Source organism: Anoplopoma fimbria, chromosome 10, assembly GCF_027596085.1.
Source record: "Anoplopoma fimbria isolate UVic2021 breed Golden Eagle Sablefish chromosome 10, Afim_UVic_2022, whole genome shotgun sequence".
In the NCBI taxonomy this organism is placed as follows: Eukaryota; Metazoa; Chordata; class Actinopteri; order Perciformes; family Anoplopomatidae; genus Anoplopoma; species Anoplopoma fimbria.
Window position 1 is genome coordinate 5,091,985 of NC_072458.1, and position 16,222 is coordinate 5,108,206.

Genomic DNA, 16,222 nt, shown 5'->3' on the forward strand with positions numbered 1-16,222 from the left:
AAGTGATGCTTACACATAAATGCATCAATAATTATAATCCAATTGTATTTTTGTTTTCTGAAATGGGTCAAGGAAATGAGTACTTTTACTTATGGCAATTTAATATTTACTAAAGTCAAATTTTGAATGCAGGACTTGTACTTGTTGCAGAGTATTTCTACAATGTTAGAATACTACTTTTACTTGCATAAAAGATAGAAGGAGTTGGTAAAAGAGTACTTCTTCCATCCCATCACTGATACATTCACAATTCTACTCCACATTTCAGTCCAGACCATTGAATCCGTCAAAGTCAAGAGTTGAATTCTGTCTGATATCATCCATGTACTTGTTACTCCACTACATTTATATGAGAGCTATAGTGATGACATTTCTCAGATTTAAAGTGAAGATATAAAAACACATGATAAGCTTATAAATAAAAGCTTTGTTAAAGACTAAACCAGTGGTTTCCAGCCTTTTTGGCTTGTGACCTCTTACATAAAGCAGTTTCTACTTGAGGCACCTTGTCAAGCCTTCGATGTCTATGAATCGTCCCACGAAAGAGCGACTTTCCTCTAGACTTCTAATTATCATCAATTTTAGATAACATAAATAAAAGTTTGAGGCCCAAAGAGGTCAGAGTACACAATACTTCAAGTAAAAATCAAGGATCTGGGTATTTCCACCTGTTTATTATTAAACTTTTTGGTGGTTTATTGCCACAGTCATCAATGTCTGTTAAACGTTATAAACTGGGTTCAAGAAAAACTAATGTTTTTCTTTCTGTACATATTATAGGAACAAGTAGGCTTATTGCTGCTGCATTCACATGAAAAACAATTCATTGTCGCATAATCAATTAAAACAACTATTTGCACATTTTACAATTATCATGTGTCCATATGAAACCAACTGGCTTCATGTGCATAAACCATTTAGCCTATAGCTCATTAGCTAAATAGATTTACATGAAAAATCATGTCTTGTTTGACCCTGTAGTGGGGTCAAAAAGAGGGCAAAAAGCATTTGTGGGCCCCTATTGACTCCCTGTGTGTGATAATTAGTTAAAACACAAATGTGTTTATGAATATTCAGCATGTGAATGTTGACATTGTTGTCAACATTTCAGCTGATAATGTGCTAAAAAGGTGCATCTTCCCAAAGTTATTTGTTAATTACCACAAACTGACACACCTCAAATGGGCCTTCAGGGCCCCTGGAGGTCAGGGGTTTCGGTCTGGTTGGTAATCAAGTCTTGTGATAATTGCTATTGAGTGAATCTACAGTGTCAGACATGTCTCCGTGAATACAATCTAGATACAAGGGGTGTTACAGTCTTCACAGTTTCCTTTCAAAAGTTCTCTTTCAGCTTGCCTCGTGTCTAACATCCGTGTTCAAGGCAAATCTTGTGAGTGATGTTCATCCCCTTTGTTACCGCTGACATGACAGCAGTTACTGGTTGTAAGGGCGGCTTCGAAGCAGATTGTCCAGATCAGTCTTGTTGATGGTACCATAGGCCTGAGAATAGCTGCCCAGTTTAGCTCGAGGGTCGCCTGCAGCTGCCACATTACAGTTACTCTGAAATACTTTCTTGCTGAACCGTGTGGGTGGCCGAGCCTCTCGAACCTGAGGGTTGGAGCGCTGGTTCTGCATGGGAAGAAAACCAAAGTTAGATAAGCCACGACACCCATTCCACCTGAGTAAAGCCACCCAGCTTTAAAATGTCTATATATCTTTAAACTATATTGTCTAAGCATGTTATTAGCCTGAAATTGCATCCTGGCATTGAGTCATATGGTACATGTCCTGAGGTGTGGCGTACTAACCAGGCGTGCAGATGTGACAGAGAGCCCAGAGGACAGGGATGGCTCATCCTTGCGAACCAGCAGATTGTTCTGGGTTTGGTTTAAGGTCAAGGAGAAGGAGCGGCTATGGGCCACAGGGGCTGAGCGACCACGCTGGAGAATCTGGTCCATGGACTAGTGAAGGTATGGACAAGAGACAGAACAACTTACAGACCGAGCCACAGAAACATCATGAGAAGGAGAGAATGTAAGAAGGCAAAAATAAAAAAAAGGATGTAAAAACGAAACAAGATTACATCACAGTTAGAGAAAACAAAACTGAAAAGGAATTTGACTGAGGACTGTTGCTCACTGCATCAGTGTTGGTGCCCTCTGTTGGTGATGTTGTTGCATCTCCATTACTGGTCTGTCTCATTAGTTTCCTGCTGGCTGCATTGGAGGGGTAGTGATGAGGAGGACCAGCAGGACTCCGAACAAAGCCATCTGAATGAAGAAAATAGTTTTTGTTTTATACCTGAGAGACTGTGTATTCATACTGTGTTTGAGAGATGCATGTAAAATACATGTAGCTGTGTTTTTTAGCTTGGATTTGTAATGGGATGAAAATTAGGGGAGTTTCTATACTGATACCAAGGGGTGTAGCGATATAAAGGTATTGACACTAAACAGAATATTAAAATGAAACGAAATATTGTTACCACGTTTATAATGCACATATGATTATATTGCATTAATAATCTAGCGACTCTCAAATAATTGTATATATACAATTACAAACTCTCTTTCCACCTCCCTACTAACTTATTTGGAGACAAATCATTGACCAAAAAAGAGACAAAATGCACAATAAAAATAGGTAAAGGTAAATTTAACTGATATCATTATTATTTTTTGTCTACAAATTGGATCTATATTGTGATAATATACAGAACATTGACGCTTCTTTTCATTCTCTGTACTACGAACATATTTTCATCAGTAACAAAAATTAACTGAATTTTGATACCTAGCACAGAAAAAAATAAAATTCAGACATACTTGGGGCATGTGTGATGGGGTTATACGTGAGTTTTCCCAAGCAAGGGCTCGATAATGGACTCGTCTTCTCCACAGGAGGAAGAGTTGACACATTCACAGGCCCAGGTTTAGTGACGCCTGTATGTGAAGGCTCGTGGTTTGTCTCTTCAGTCTTTTCTTGCTTTTCTTGTTTTGCTTTCCCCTCATGGTCTTCATCCCCATTCGCTGCCACTGTGCCCTTCTCTACTTTATCCTTCACTTTGGGCTTCTCAGCACTCCTGACACAGCCTCCATCTTTTGGCTGGATCAGCTTAAGCACCCCCTGATTGGTTCTCCTCTCCAGTATCATCTGCAGGTAAAGAGGTCATTTGTGATCAGGTCAAAACAATATTATTTTTGCAATACACTGCTATGTAATATGGTAAAGATTAAAATCAATGTTGCCAACATGTATGTTGTTTTTTTTTACCTCATAAAGTTGGTTGCGGTACTGAACGACAGATAATTGTACATCATCGTCCACTGTTAGCACTACATCATAGTTAAGAGCTGGCTCCTTGGCTGGATTATGAAACCTCCAAAGACAGAAAAACGGTTAAATTATAGCACTTAATGGTAATAGAGTGCTACCATTTATCAAATATTGATTGCCATAAACATGTTTAATGCAGCAGAGCATAAAGAGGACTTTTTTTCTGTTCACCTAAGTACACAAAAGAGAAAACTATTAAAAGACATCTCTACAAACATGTTGCTGTTAGGGAAACGACAGTAACTAATCAATGCATTCATTTGAATTATTGATCAAAAATACCTGGCTACATATGGGTGTTGGAGAGCTTGCTCAGCAGTCAGCCGCTTGTCTGGGTTGAAAACTAGCAAACCTCTCAACAGGTCCAGAGCGTCAGAAGGCACAGAGGGCTGGAGAAGATCCTCCAAAGGCACCTGTGGTCTGGTGAAGGAAGGAAGAGAGATGTTTTAAAGGGTACTTCAGAGATTTAGCATTCCACTGCTGTAACAGAATTACATTGAACAGCTTTTGAAAAAAGGATAAATAAACAATGCAGCAGAACGAGAGATTTCGTCTTTTTTGTTCCATGAATTTGTCTTCCTTGTCAAGGCCTACAGTACCCACAATGCAACCATACCTCCGGCCACCAACAGATCAAAAATATAGCAAGCATGATTTTGTGTACTGCTCATATCCAATACACCCTTTTCAACAAGGTGGTCTTTTAAAGCTGTCATTACAGTTTATGATTTTAACTCCACTTGCAGGCTCTGGTAACAGTCCTCCCAATGAAGGAGAGCACATTTGTTATTATCACTCACAAAACTAGCTCTATGGCAGGAGTGACAAGATCAGAAAGAGGCCAAACATCATCAGCAACTGTGCACACTGTATTTACATATTTACAAAGTAATCCATGTGAGCTGACTGAGTGAAATTCAACAGACGCATTGTTGGTTATTCATATTTACATATAGGCTACACATACAAAAATAACCTTTCATTGTCAACATGTGCTGTGTACCGTAGGATTTTCACAACATAAAACAAGTTTTTCTTACTTCAGTAACATTCTCTGAATGACAGAGGATCCATATTCAGACTTGATTGCGAGAATATCTGAAAGTTAAATCACATTTAATCCATTAATAGTGACTAATGCAGCCCATTACTAAAAAGTAAAGTGTGAGGGTTTCACTGAATTTAATCTGGAGTTCTTTGCTTACCTTCTGGGCTCGGGTGTGGTATGGCGCTCATGATCTTCTCTATTTGATTGATGGTGGATGTCCCGGGAAACAGAGCTTTTCCCAGCAGCATCTCTCCAAGGATACAGCCGAGGCTCCACATGTCCACACCTTTAGTGTACCTTTGGACAAGATTTACTCCTCTTACAGTCTAGAACTTACTTTCCACAGAAGTATTCTGTCCCTTGGATTAAAATGTTTTAATGTCACTTTCTTCAACATTGTTAAATCAACTGCTGTGAAGAAAAAGCACAACAAGAAGATGTGGTACAGATACTGACTAACAATACCTTGAGGATCCCAGCAGGATCTCAGGAGCTCGGTACCACCGCGTCGCCACGTACTCCGTCAGTGCTGGATTCCCACTGTCCTCTTGGATCTGATTGAGGGATCTGGCCAAGCCGAAATCACACAGCTTGACTACACAGTCAGTGTCCAGCAGCACATTGGATGGCTGTGGGAAACACAGACAAGAGAAACATTCTTTACAGGGACAATAATAGTTTGGTTTTCACTTATCTACAGGGAGGTCAAATCGAGCAACTCGACCAAGGTATGAAAACAGAAATCTCACAAGGAGTGAAGAGAGATGGAACAATCAACAATTTCCTGGGTTTTATGCCAACATAGACCGAAAAGCTTTAGGTTTTGGACTATTGGTCGACCAAAACAAGCAATTTGAAGAGCTTAACTTGGGCTTCAGGTTATTGTGACTGTTAATAAATTATTATAGTGAGAAAGTAAGGAGCAACCACAAACAAAGATAAAGGACATCATTAACCTGTAATACCTTGAAGGTACAAGTACAATACAGGTATATGAATTGGATTTCTTGTTTAGGTTTTCTTGTTTAGGTTTCCAAAACATATACTTTGAATACTTATTAATGGATTAATGCAAAGTACTGTCCACCTGGCGTACCTTTTGGTCCCTGTGGATAACATTTCCTGAATGCAGGTATTTGATGGCTTTGAGGAGCTGGTACATCACATAACGTTTGTGGATGTCCTTCAGTAGGGTGCCTTTCTTTATCACTGCATGCAGGTCGGTATCTGGTACAAAGTAAAAAATTAAATATTATGATAAAATGAGCGTTACCTTAACATCTACCAATGACAGAATCCAAAATCCTAAAAAGTTATTTGTGATTTTGCCAAAGAGCTGCTGAACACATGATCCTCCATAATCACACAATGATTTTAACCAAGTTCTGAAAATAAAAATGCCAGAGATAATCAGTGGAGGTCTGTGCTGGATGCTGGTGTACTGGATTAGATTAGACTGCAGAGAGGGGGAGGCCAAACTGTGGACTCAGCAGTAAAGACAGTGCAGCCAGCCAAAGGAAGCAGAAACCCTCATATACACACACTTACATAGACACACACACAAACAGCCTTTTCAGTGCCAAGTTAAACTGCTAAGAACCACTGACGCCTTTCTCTTCCACACGCTGATGTGTCATAGCTGATAAACGTTTATTTTTGAAGCTATCTTTCCAAACACTCACCCATATATTCAAAGATGAGGTATATGTCTTTATCATTTTGAGCTCTGACGACATTTAGAAGTTGGACGATGTTGGGATGATCTCCAAACTCCTGCACACAGAATTTAGATTTTTAGTAACAGAAACCACACACACAGAAAGCCAGAGCTCTGGCTACTTTTGTGTGACCCATAATAACTGGCATTGTGTAAACAACAGGAAAAGTTTCAATAGGGGTTACATAATGGTCACTATAAACCCCATTACTACAACAATGGAATTTCACTGGAAGATGACAACAGCTGATTATGGGGCAGAGGTACAGTTTAAGGTCACATGAATGTAGGTCAGCAGATTAAGAATTAAACAGGAATGTGTTGATATAAAGCAATGTAGACAGGTACATTATAGCCTTGCCAATCTCCTTCAGGATAATAATAAAGTTGAAGTTTGCTACTGTGCATTTTTTAACATGGTGTACCAGCAGTGTCGTTGCTCAATGGTTTCACACAGTTTACTGAACAGTTGGAAAAATCTGTTTTGAAACCTTTCCAGCATGTTAATAAAGCAATGAACTATGACCAAACAGTCACGGAAAAATAAACTGTGTGTGCCAAAGTTGGAGGGGCATGGTACAACTAGTGTATCAGTGGAGCAGACTTTTAGTTCCTGCAGCTGTATACCTGTAACAGTGTTTATAAAAAAAGAGTATAAAGTAAATTTCCATTTTGTTGTAGGGACACGTTTTTGCAGAATTGGCAATGGAGCTCACTCACTGACTAAGGGGGAAAGAGCGAATTCCCAGACACAACAATGAAGTATCTCCAACACATTTTGTACATTAAATACATTATGAAAGGGACTGGATAAAGACAAATATTAAGGAAACCAAATATAGAGAAGTGGGGCCGAGATTGTTAACCTTACAGTCTTTGGGATTAAAAATGTAACAGAATGATAGTATGACAGTCAGTTGAACTTTGCTTATAACACAACTATTATTGTTACCTGGAGGAACATGATTTCCCTGAATGTCCGCTGCAAAAGGAAAGAAAATTACAATTAGGATATGAAATCTGCAAGCGACACACAGCCATAAACTCTGCACACACACAAGCCTCTTGTTCTGTTTAATCATTAGCCAATCTCATCATTCTATTGAAACAGGCAAGGGAGTCAATTTGGGAAACACTGTGAGACAATTATCAGAAAAAGGACAAAAAACTATAATGACTTTACTTCATTGTCACATCGGACACATCAAGCACACACCTGGGCATCTGTCCTGTTCCTGAAGGCATCAAAGATCTTCTTTACAGCCACAATCTCACCTGTCTGTCTGTCAACAGCTTTCCATACGATGCCGTAGGCCTGAGAGAGATAAAACATACTGGTAACATATCAGGTCAAACCAGGTCAGCTCTTCTCCATGCAGGAGACGGCTTATATTCTGTGACGCATTCCTATAATTTTAACTGCAGGATGTCAACCAGGCACAAAAATATAGAGACCTAAATTGGGGAAACACTGGTGTCAGGGCTGTAGCAGGAATTTAGAAATAGTGAGGTCATAGGTCAATGCAGCTGCTCCCTCTAGATAATACTGATCTGAAATTCAGCAAAATGTTCTAATCATTTTGAGTATTCTTTTCCCCTGTTTAATTCATTCACCTATTATATCTTTTTCTGATCCATTTAAAATAGTTTTATGTCCAATAGTTTGTCTACATGGCTGTATTTTTCCTTGGCATAAGAAATGCCTGATCTAAGGACACCAAGATATTGGTAAGTGCCTTTTTAAATGGGCTATGTGTAATTTTTTACTCTAAAAATGCAAACTGCACTTCTGATCACCATATTCCTGTGGGAAAAGGTGAGGACATGACATCTGCGTCCTCATTGGTAGCTAGCCCTGACGGGGAAGGGAGAGTCAGGGTGCTGATGAATGCGGTGAAGTCAAGCATAACAGAGGCAGCAGTGAGGCAGGGCATCAGAGCACACTGTTATTGCAGAGATACAAGGAGCAGCACTGTCACTGGAGGCAGTGGATCAGACTCACACAGCCCTGGTGTAAATCAGGTGGCTATTGTATCTGTCAAACCCCAACTCCAAAAGAAGAGATAGCTTTGGCCATTTGCAGCAGGAATTTTGGGTTTCAAAACAAATCGCAGTTTATTCAGAACAATTTAGAAATGTTTGCTGCTGTAAAAGCACTTTATGGTCTAAAGCCAATTAGTGTAGTACTGCTCATTATGGATTGGCTCCCTTAAGCATCACTGCACAGGATGCCATTATCACATGAGTCAACCGTGAACAGGTTAAACGGCCGTGTAACATGAGTCACAGGCCCTCAGTTATGTCTAGTTAGCCAATGTGACGTGTCCACGTGGCAGTTACCACCTGGGCATTGCAAACAGAGCAGCAATTTGTGAGTCTCTGTGGACAATCCATGGAAAGAAACCATGCTGTTTTTAGTCCTGCAGCAACTGTACACTGGATAGGAAAACAAAAGGGTTAGACTCTAAAGGGAACAAGTGTCCTCACACATCAGCTGATCTGGAAAGAAAGAGTTTGTTCTGCCAAAGTAAATAAAGCCCTCGCTTACAACACTGGTATTTAGGACCTTAAGTCTGGATAATTGCAGGAATTTCTCTTAAGGCTAAAGTACAGAGGGGGCTTAAGGATGTGGTTAATATTAATGTACAGATAAAGAGAAGATTGATGTTTGCCAAAACAGCATTGGAACTGAAAACTTGTGCAAATGGGGTTTCATTTCAAAGAGGCGGTAAGGAGTTTTGTTATTATTGTGATTATATAATCTATATATCTATATATCTATATAAGAGAGAAAAGGTCACTTACCCCTTTTCCAAGTCTCTTCATGATGTCATACTTCAGAGAAATGTGGTCCTCCACCTCAGACACGTTTGTGGATTTCTTGCTCATCTTTCCTTCAAACAGTAAGTTCCTCTGCTTAGGCTGAAAGCATCAACATGCCCTTTGGTTATTCCTGGAAGAGATCAGTGGTCTTGAATGTCCAGTTGTGACTGTGTTGTGGAGCCACTTTCAATGATAATTTCCACAAAACACAGTAGAAAATGCATGGAAGCAGAAGAAGAAGTCTTTCTGTAGTTTTGAATCTTATCTCGCAACACCAGTCAACACACAGCGACCCTCTGTAAGTAGCGTCGCGTCAGCTTTACTACTGTTCAATCAATGTCCGTCAGGAAGAAGCTGTTTATTTTTTAAATAATTAAGTGACTGAAAAAATACGATCTGTTCACCTGCAATGCACTTGTTTGTCAAAGTGATAGTTCAATTCTCACTGCTGGTTAGGATACTCCCATACTGACACTGCTGCAAACAGACGAGCCGGAGTTTTGTCATTACTCGTCGTCCTGGTAACGAATACGCTGCTGCGTGGTTCTTAAAGGAGCCGCAGCACAAACACTTCCTGCTTCACACGTCACGAGTGACGTCACGGCTTTGTCAAGGAGATTGGACGATGGGTGAGGCGCTGGGATTTCAAGACCTCCTCTGTAATTGTAGTTACACATTTTTATTTCATGGCCTAAACCAAAATGTTCCTAATTATATGAAGTTTCTTGGACTCTTTCAGTGATCAACAATGGCTAACCCGTTAATATCAAACTTTACTGGAGGAGGAAACAGGCTATTAAGGGAGCAGCAAGCCAGTTTCAGGGCAGATGGTGCCAATGCCACTGGGCTCGGTAGATGCTATCCATGACAAAAAATGTAAAACCAAATCTGAACAAGTGGAATGATGCTGTAAATCATATATTTGAGTGCAGCATGTTCATCAACTGGGACACAAAGCATTGCATTTGCGTGCATGTTGCCCATCTTTCGTCGCAGGCTGAAAACTCACCTCTTCAAGAAGTACTACCCTGAGCCTTCCGCTTGGCAATTATAGTATTCGTATTAGTTTGTTGCACTTATTGTATTCGTATTAGTCTGTTTCTGCACTGTACTTTTGCTCTGGTTTATGCTCTTAGATGCTCGTTTAAGAAAGGAGATGCACTTATGACTTCTGGTGACTAGTAGTTCTCTTGAATACCTATGTTGAATACACTTATTGTTGTCTGCTAAATGACTGTAATAATGTAATGTATTGTACCGGTTCCTCAATTGAGGTGGAGCAGAGGGGATTTAAGGTCAAATGAAGGTGTTGCCCCAGCAACCTCGCTACCAGTCTCATCCTCAACCTCAGCTTAGGCCCCAGCAACCTCGCTACCAGCCCAAGTCTCAGGCCCAGGTTCCCAACTACCTGCTCAGTGGCAATTTTGGCTCTCGTCTTCCTGCCAAGACTGAGGTTACACCTTGCACAGGGGCTGCAACAGGGTTAGTTTCTATGTTAGTAAAATGTCCTTGTAGCTAATTTCAGAGTTGATGCTACACAGTCATGGTGTTTCTGCGGATGAAATGGCTAACCCTCTCATTTGTTCTGCCTTCATTTCTGCTCACTGCCACTAAATGTCAGGATCACTTTGCCGCTATATTGATAACTGCAGCAAGAATGCCTATTAGAGCATTTAAGCAGCTAAATGATTCACCTTGGGAAAATAGAACTTTGTCTTTATTTGTGGTCCTCTACTACAATGTACAGAGCAATTCCGCAAGTTCCCCAAACTAAAAAGCTGGAGTATCCCCTAAGAACATTTGCTAGGGAAATGGTAAAGTAATTAAATCGGCACTGTGCAAAAATTCATGACTTCAATTTTTTTGGTTTTACATAATTCTAACACACAATCATGTGGCCGGTTAGTTGAAGTTAGTATCAAAAGTTAGAATTAAATCCTGGGTCAGATTCGTAGTCTTGTTTACTCACTGACCAGATATTTCACAATGCGGGAGTTTGATGGGTGCTCAATGGTGGCCCAACAGTTACTTTTTGCCCCTGGGCCACATAATAAGTAATTCTGGCCATGGATCATTAGGCTGCTGCTGTATCAAATAAACATGCACTTGAAGGAAAAAATTTACAATAACACAAATACCTTTAAAGGCCAGTCATAACAATAAGATTATGGCAAAAATGAATAAAGAGGAATAATCAAAAACAATTCTGTGAAAGAAGTTTGATCGTATTCACACACAACATAAATGAAGTTGGAGGTAGATTTTTTATCTTTATTTCTAAAAAGGTGTTACATGCTCATTTAAAAATCAAAACTTTTATTTACAATGATGAATCGTAATAAATATGCTCCCCCTAATGGTGTTTAAGAGTTGAAACATATTTAGCAAGAAAAATAAGGAGGCGGTGTGCTCACTTTGCTTTTACCCACTTCATGTGACCAGAGCCTCACTAAAGGAAAGATGGATTAGGTATGTTAACAGAAAACAGGGCTAGGAAATGTACACAATTCCTTTCACCAAAGCGTCAATATAATTATTAATTTGAAGTGCAGTTTAATCTTAAAACTCAAACAACTATTTTAGCTGCATTCATTTTCCATTAACTGACTATGTCAGCGTCTTTTACTCTATAGACAAAAACTAATGCAGGATCCTGCAGTAAAACATGTGATAGAATAACTAGATGTTATACAGAGAGGAATTTGCTAATCCGACCACAAGTGGCATGTTGTGAAGAGAATTAGGGTACCAAAAAGAAAAAAATATATATATTTATCTTTCAAATAATACAAAGGCCTTGGCTGTTGTAACCTTTTCTTCATGTGCAGACTTTGCCCAATATAATTGCATGACTCCTCTTTGTTGTGCACTGCAGTATAAAATTAGATTTTTTGAAATTTCAGTACAAAGTTATAAGTAAACTGTTTTATCAAGGGCAGAATAACACCCAAAGATTTATCACACAAGTTTGGCTAGAAAAGAGGCCAATGGAGCGTCTCACAACCCAGGGTGACCCTGGTGGGAAGGCATGCAGGCAGCATGATGTACCAGACAGTGGAGTATACAAGGCGGTGAAGTTTAAATAGTTTACAACATGAATAAAAGACATGTGAAGCAAATGACAGGAAAGAATTTGGGTCGATATGAGAGAAAAACCCTGTACAGATATAAACCCACTCCCTACCAATAACCAGAAGGAGAAAGTAGAGTGTTTCTTTTTTAACTTAATCGATATTAGAGTCAGAATTTCAGACAAATTGATCAATGATGGACAGATGCTTCAGGAGGAGTGGAGGAAGCGGTTGAAGGCATTGTAGGCCGACTCAAGATCAAACAGCATCTGGCGCACCTGGTTATCATCCAACTCGTCTGAGGCCGACATGCTGCTGAGGGTTGTCAACCTGGTGAGAAGAAAGAAAAACAATAAAAAGGTAGATGACAGTTATGGCAAAACAGTAATGATTTATCACAGACTGTTGTATTTTTGGCACTACTCTGGATCAGTGTAGAAACTTAATGCTAAAGAATTTTAACATTTAAATACAGTCAATGAACTTTTTGATTTTCATAATACAGAATATATAGAAGGATTTTTGGTTTACTATGGAACAAAAAACACAGGTTACCATCGTAATTTAATAGTTAATATTGAAATTAGTAGGTATTAATTACGTACTAGTTAACCTATAGTCATTATAATCCTATTACATCTAGTATATTAGTGTCAACTTTCAGCCACTTAGCCATAAATTCAGTTTTTCTCCAATGCAAAGATGCCTACACATTATAAATATGATGACTCACTCATGACTCACTCATAAGGAGATCAAATATGTGTAAAAGATTTATAGAAATGTCAACAGACTGCCAACTATCAATCTTGGAGCCATCTCACGTAAAAAAAAACAAAAACAAATATAAAGTATGAACTATATAAAAAAAGAAATAAGGTAGCAGGATTGTTTAAGTTTGAGCATGGACACATACAGATGTACAGTTCTCATCAGTGAAAGTACATTCATGTGACTAAAGTAGCACTTAGCGTCTTGCACTTAACTGGCACAAGGCTGAACAATAGAAACGCTGTTAACTGGGTTGCCAAGTGTAACTAACCAGAGGCTGACTTTGTCTTTAGCCTCTGAGTCTGGAGGCATGTTGCTCATTCTGTTCATGGTTTCCATCAATTCCCTCAGGTCTGGCTGGATCTGGAGCAACAGAAACAAATCAGTTAAGTAGTTGTTTTAAGTCCATCTATTGATTAAGTTTTATCCTTTTTTTATTTACCTCATCCATGGCTCTGATCTCCAGTCTCAGCTTGTCCATCACAGTGATGAAGAGCTGAGAGGAAAATTGACAAACAATGACACAGTGCAAACATATGTTCTTTTTTACTGTAGTCAACACAAACAGGGCACACATTCTTTGCCATAATCATACTGCCTGACTGCTGATTTTATTAGTTTGTCAGACTTTATGAGTTATAAAAGTTGGCAGTGGATACAGCTGGCATCACCCATTCACTTTCTTCAATGAGGATGAGCCAAATTGAGTGAAACCACTTCAACCACTGAGTGCTTTAACTGAACACTCTAAATCATTTTGAAAATATTTCGGCTATTTATTCTGGCACACGCCCAAAATAAGCCTCCTGTTTGGGCTGACTGTTTAATAGGTTGGAGAGGAAAGAGGACGTACAGAAACTATATCCGCAATGCAGCGGTTCAGGTTCCCTTTGTCATCTTTGATGGTGATTGGCCGATCCTCCTTAATCCTTTCCATGGCTAGTGGGCAGTCGAGCTAGGGGAAAAAAATGAAAAGAGTAGCATCCTTACTAAGGAAAATTTAACAGGTACAACAATTTTATGGCCCATTTGTGAAAATGTTCACAAACAAAGTCGAATGTGTCATAAAATCATCTGCGCTCTAAATGAGAACTCACTCTGTATTTCCTGCAGAAATCGTCGATGGAGCCCACATCGGAGCCCTGCACCTGTTTGAAAGCAGCCTTATACTGAACCAACAGCCTGGAACAGGAAGCAGTGTACCTGAAACAGACAACTCCTGCCGATTAATTAAGAATTTACAATCAAAGTCACAGGAGGATTTTTTGTTTGTCTTTTAAACACAAAATGTAACTCAAGTATAACTCACTCATTCGGTGTGACGCAGTCTTTGATGTAAGCCTTCTCCAGGGCCTGAAGGGTCTTGACAACAGCAAACAACTCTGCCATGTTGTCATACCTTTAGAAAAAGGGTAATAACGAGGTTTTACAACACTTGCCACATTATGAATGCCTGGGTTACTCTGTGTTCATTTCAGGCTGGTAATTGTTATTATATATCACACACTTACTTCTCTCGTTCTCTTGCATTCTTGTATAATTTCACCTCCTGAAAAGACATGATTTGTGATGAAGGGCTTTACAATGGCTAACAAGGGGAATATCACATATTTCCGATTAAAATAAGCAGATAATTGTAATTGCATTATTGATGGTGTTTATTTAGGTATTATTACAAATCCTGTTTGCCAAGCCTTAATTTAATTATAGAAAAGTTTTTACATTTACCTCATATAATTCGGGCTTATTGGCCGGAGCTGTGGAAAAAAAACAAGTACATGCTTTGAGTGACATTAATTGTAATTTACTGTTGAAAGAAGGATAACTGAACAGTTTGAATACCTCATTTGTATACATTAGATTTATTCAAAAGGCTTACCTCCTCCCACACCTCCTGTAACTGGTATCCCATGGAACATGATGGTGATATATCCAAACTTGATCTGAAAAAGATTTAAGTTACAATGTGTCTAATTAATGACTGATAGTTGTGATAAAGCCACAGATGGCGTAGAAGATACTCTTCTTTTTGGCATTATGGTTTTGATTTGAATCACCAGATTTTCAGGCGAGGTGTAAGCACTAGCATTAAAAAATGAAGTAAACCACCAAGCTGCAGGAAAGGATAGCATAGGCACAATTGTACACATATACAGTACCAGTCAAAAGTTTGGACACACCTTCTCATTCAATGGTTTTTCTTTATTTTATATTTTTTTCTACATTGTAGATTAATATTGAAGACATCCAAACTATGAAGGAACACATATGGAATTATGTGGTAAACAAACAAATGCTCAACAAACTAGAATATGTTTTATATTTTAGATTCCTCAAAGTAGTTGAATGAGAAGGTGTGTCCAGACTTTTGACTGGTACTGTATATATATTTAGTGTGGCTACTGTTTAGGCCATAAGAGATGCATCAGGATTAAGATGGCTTGTCACCTTGGCTGAACATTTTCCTGAGGGAAATCCAGGCAAAGGTTCTTAATAAAATCAAATTGCATCAAAAGATTAAGTGCCGCACTGTAGCCTCCAAACATGATGAAAGAAACGTTTGCAATGCCTGTTCAAATTAAATTAACAATCAGGTGATGGACACATTCTCCAATTAGTCATTCAGTCATCACTCTCTGAGTGAGTCGTGAGACAAAACACTCTACAGTCTGCGGAGCTTTGCTGCTTTACATTTTATCCAGGTTGATCATTATAACAACAAGTGCGGCAAGGGACTCAGATCGTGGCGTTTTTTATATCTTCTTTCCTGACAACTGAGTCAATGCAGCCAGTACAAACAGTACAAACAGTACAAACAGTACCTGGACTGTCGTGTAACGTTATATATATTTACAAACACACACAACATTCTATAAACTCAACAGCTATTTGTTGAATTAACACGTTAAGGTATGTATCAATCCCACGATAGAACAATGAAAGAAACCAAGACATTTGTTAACGACAGTCAATACTTTTAGGCCTTAGCGTTATTTATTAATAGGACATTAAATGCTCTATAAAACGTTTAAGTCCCCTCGCTACCCTGATACGGAAGTTACAAAGACTCAAAATCTTACAATGGAGTCGAATAAGTTGCTGATTCACGGAGGAGAAGAGAAAACACCTCAGCTGAAGAAATCCTTCAATTTCTTGTTTTGCCGAACTAGCTAGCCCGGAGTTAGCTGCAGAGGCTAGCTAGCCCCTCAGCACTTCCTTTATGACTTATTACATCTGATGCACACAGGCAGCTGTTAGTGGACAGAGACCAGTGTTGTAGTAGCGACACAACACCCGCAGCATTGTTCAATATCAGTGTTTAATAAACCAAAACAGAAGACTTTCTACTTACCCTTCGGTGAGCTGCTGTGACGTCGATGTAAACACACCCTGCTGTGAGGACCCGGTGACGTCACAATACTAGGTGTCCATTCTGCCTGACTAAAAGTGAATATC

The 16,222-nt window shown here is 39.1% G+C and overlaps 2 protein-coding genes across 4 annotated transcripts; both read right to left on the reverse strand.

The window, feature by feature from the left end:
* Window positions 1-660: 660 nt before the first annotated feature.
* On the reverse strand, window positions 661-9,423 carry mapk15 (mitogen-activated protein kinase 15). Of its 2 annotated transcripts, XM_054605956.1 has the most exons (15): window positions 9,329-9,423; window positions 8,907-9,054; window positions 7,318-7,416; window positions 7,054-7,083; window positions 6,067-6,157; window positions 5,481-5,611; window positions 4,850-5,013; window positions 4,542-4,681; window positions 4,377-4,434; window positions 3,619-3,756; window positions 3,274-3,379; window positions 2,826-3,153; window positions 2,140-2,270; window positions 1,809-1,961; window positions 661-1,629 (listed from the first exon to the last, which is right to left on the reverse strand). In XM_054605956.1, exons 2-15 carry the CDS (start codon window positions 8,988-8,990, stop codon window positions 1,435-1,437), a joined length of 1,848 nt encoding a protein of 615 aa, XP_054461931.1. In that variant the 5' UTR covers window positions 8,991-9,054; window positions 9,329-9,423; the 3' UTR covers window positions 661-1,434. The 2 variants fall into 2 exon arrangements, with proteins under 2 accessions (XP_054461931.1, XP_054461930.1); XM_054605955.1 differs by having other exon boundaries at window positions 8,907-9,423.
* Window positions 9,424-11,179: 1,756 nt separating this feature from the next.
* Window positions 11,180-16,202, reverse strand: vps28 (VPS28 subunit of ESCRT-I). 2 transcript variants are annotated; one of them, XM_054605985.1, is made up of 10 exons: window positions 16,119-16,202; window positions 14,646-14,709; window positions 14,495-14,523; window positions 14,278-14,315; window positions 14,076-14,165; window positions 13,864-13,969; window positions 13,620-13,721; window positions 13,209-13,262; window positions 13,038-13,129; window positions 11,180-12,325 (listed from the first exon to the last, which is right to left on the reverse strand). In XM_054605985.1, exons 2-10 carry the CDS (start codon window positions 14,683-14,685, stop codon window positions 12,205-12,207), a joined length of 672 nt encoding a protein of 223 aa, XP_054461960.1. In that variant the 5' UTR covers window positions 14,686-14,709; window positions 16,119-16,202; the 3' UTR covers window positions 11,180-12,204. The 2 variants fall into 2 exon arrangements, with proteins under 2 accessions (XP_054461960.1, XP_054461961.1); XM_054605986.1 differs by lacking the exon at window positions 16,119-16,202 and adding an exon at window positions 15,847-16,000.
* Between the last annotated feature and the right edge of the window lie 20 nt (window positions 16,203-16,222).

Coding starts and splice junctions, on each gene's coding strand:
- vps28 (XM_054605985.1), bottom strand. CDS start 14,685: ATGTTCCATGGGATACCAGTTACAGGAGGTGTGGGAGGAG. Junction 13,722..13,863: donor ATTTCTGCAGGAAATACAGA/GTGAGTTCTCAT, acceptor TTTTTCCCCTAG/CTCGACTGCCCACTAGCCAT. Junction 13,263..13,619: donor GCATTGCGGATATAGTTTCT/GTACGTCCTCTT, acceptor TTTTCCTCTCAG/CTCTTCATCACTGTGATGGA.
- mapk15 (XM_054605956.1), bottom strand. CDS start 8,990: ATGAGCAAGAAATCCACAAACGTGTCTGAGGTGGAGGACCACATTTCT. Junction 5,612..6,066: donor CCTCATCTTTGAATATATGG/GTGAGTGTTTGG, acceptor ACTTTGTACCAG/ATACCGACCTGCATGCAGTG. Junction 2,271..2,825: donor CCCCATCACACATGCCCCAA/GTATGTCTGAAT, acceptor TTCTTCATTCAG/ATGGCTTTGTTCGGAGTCCT.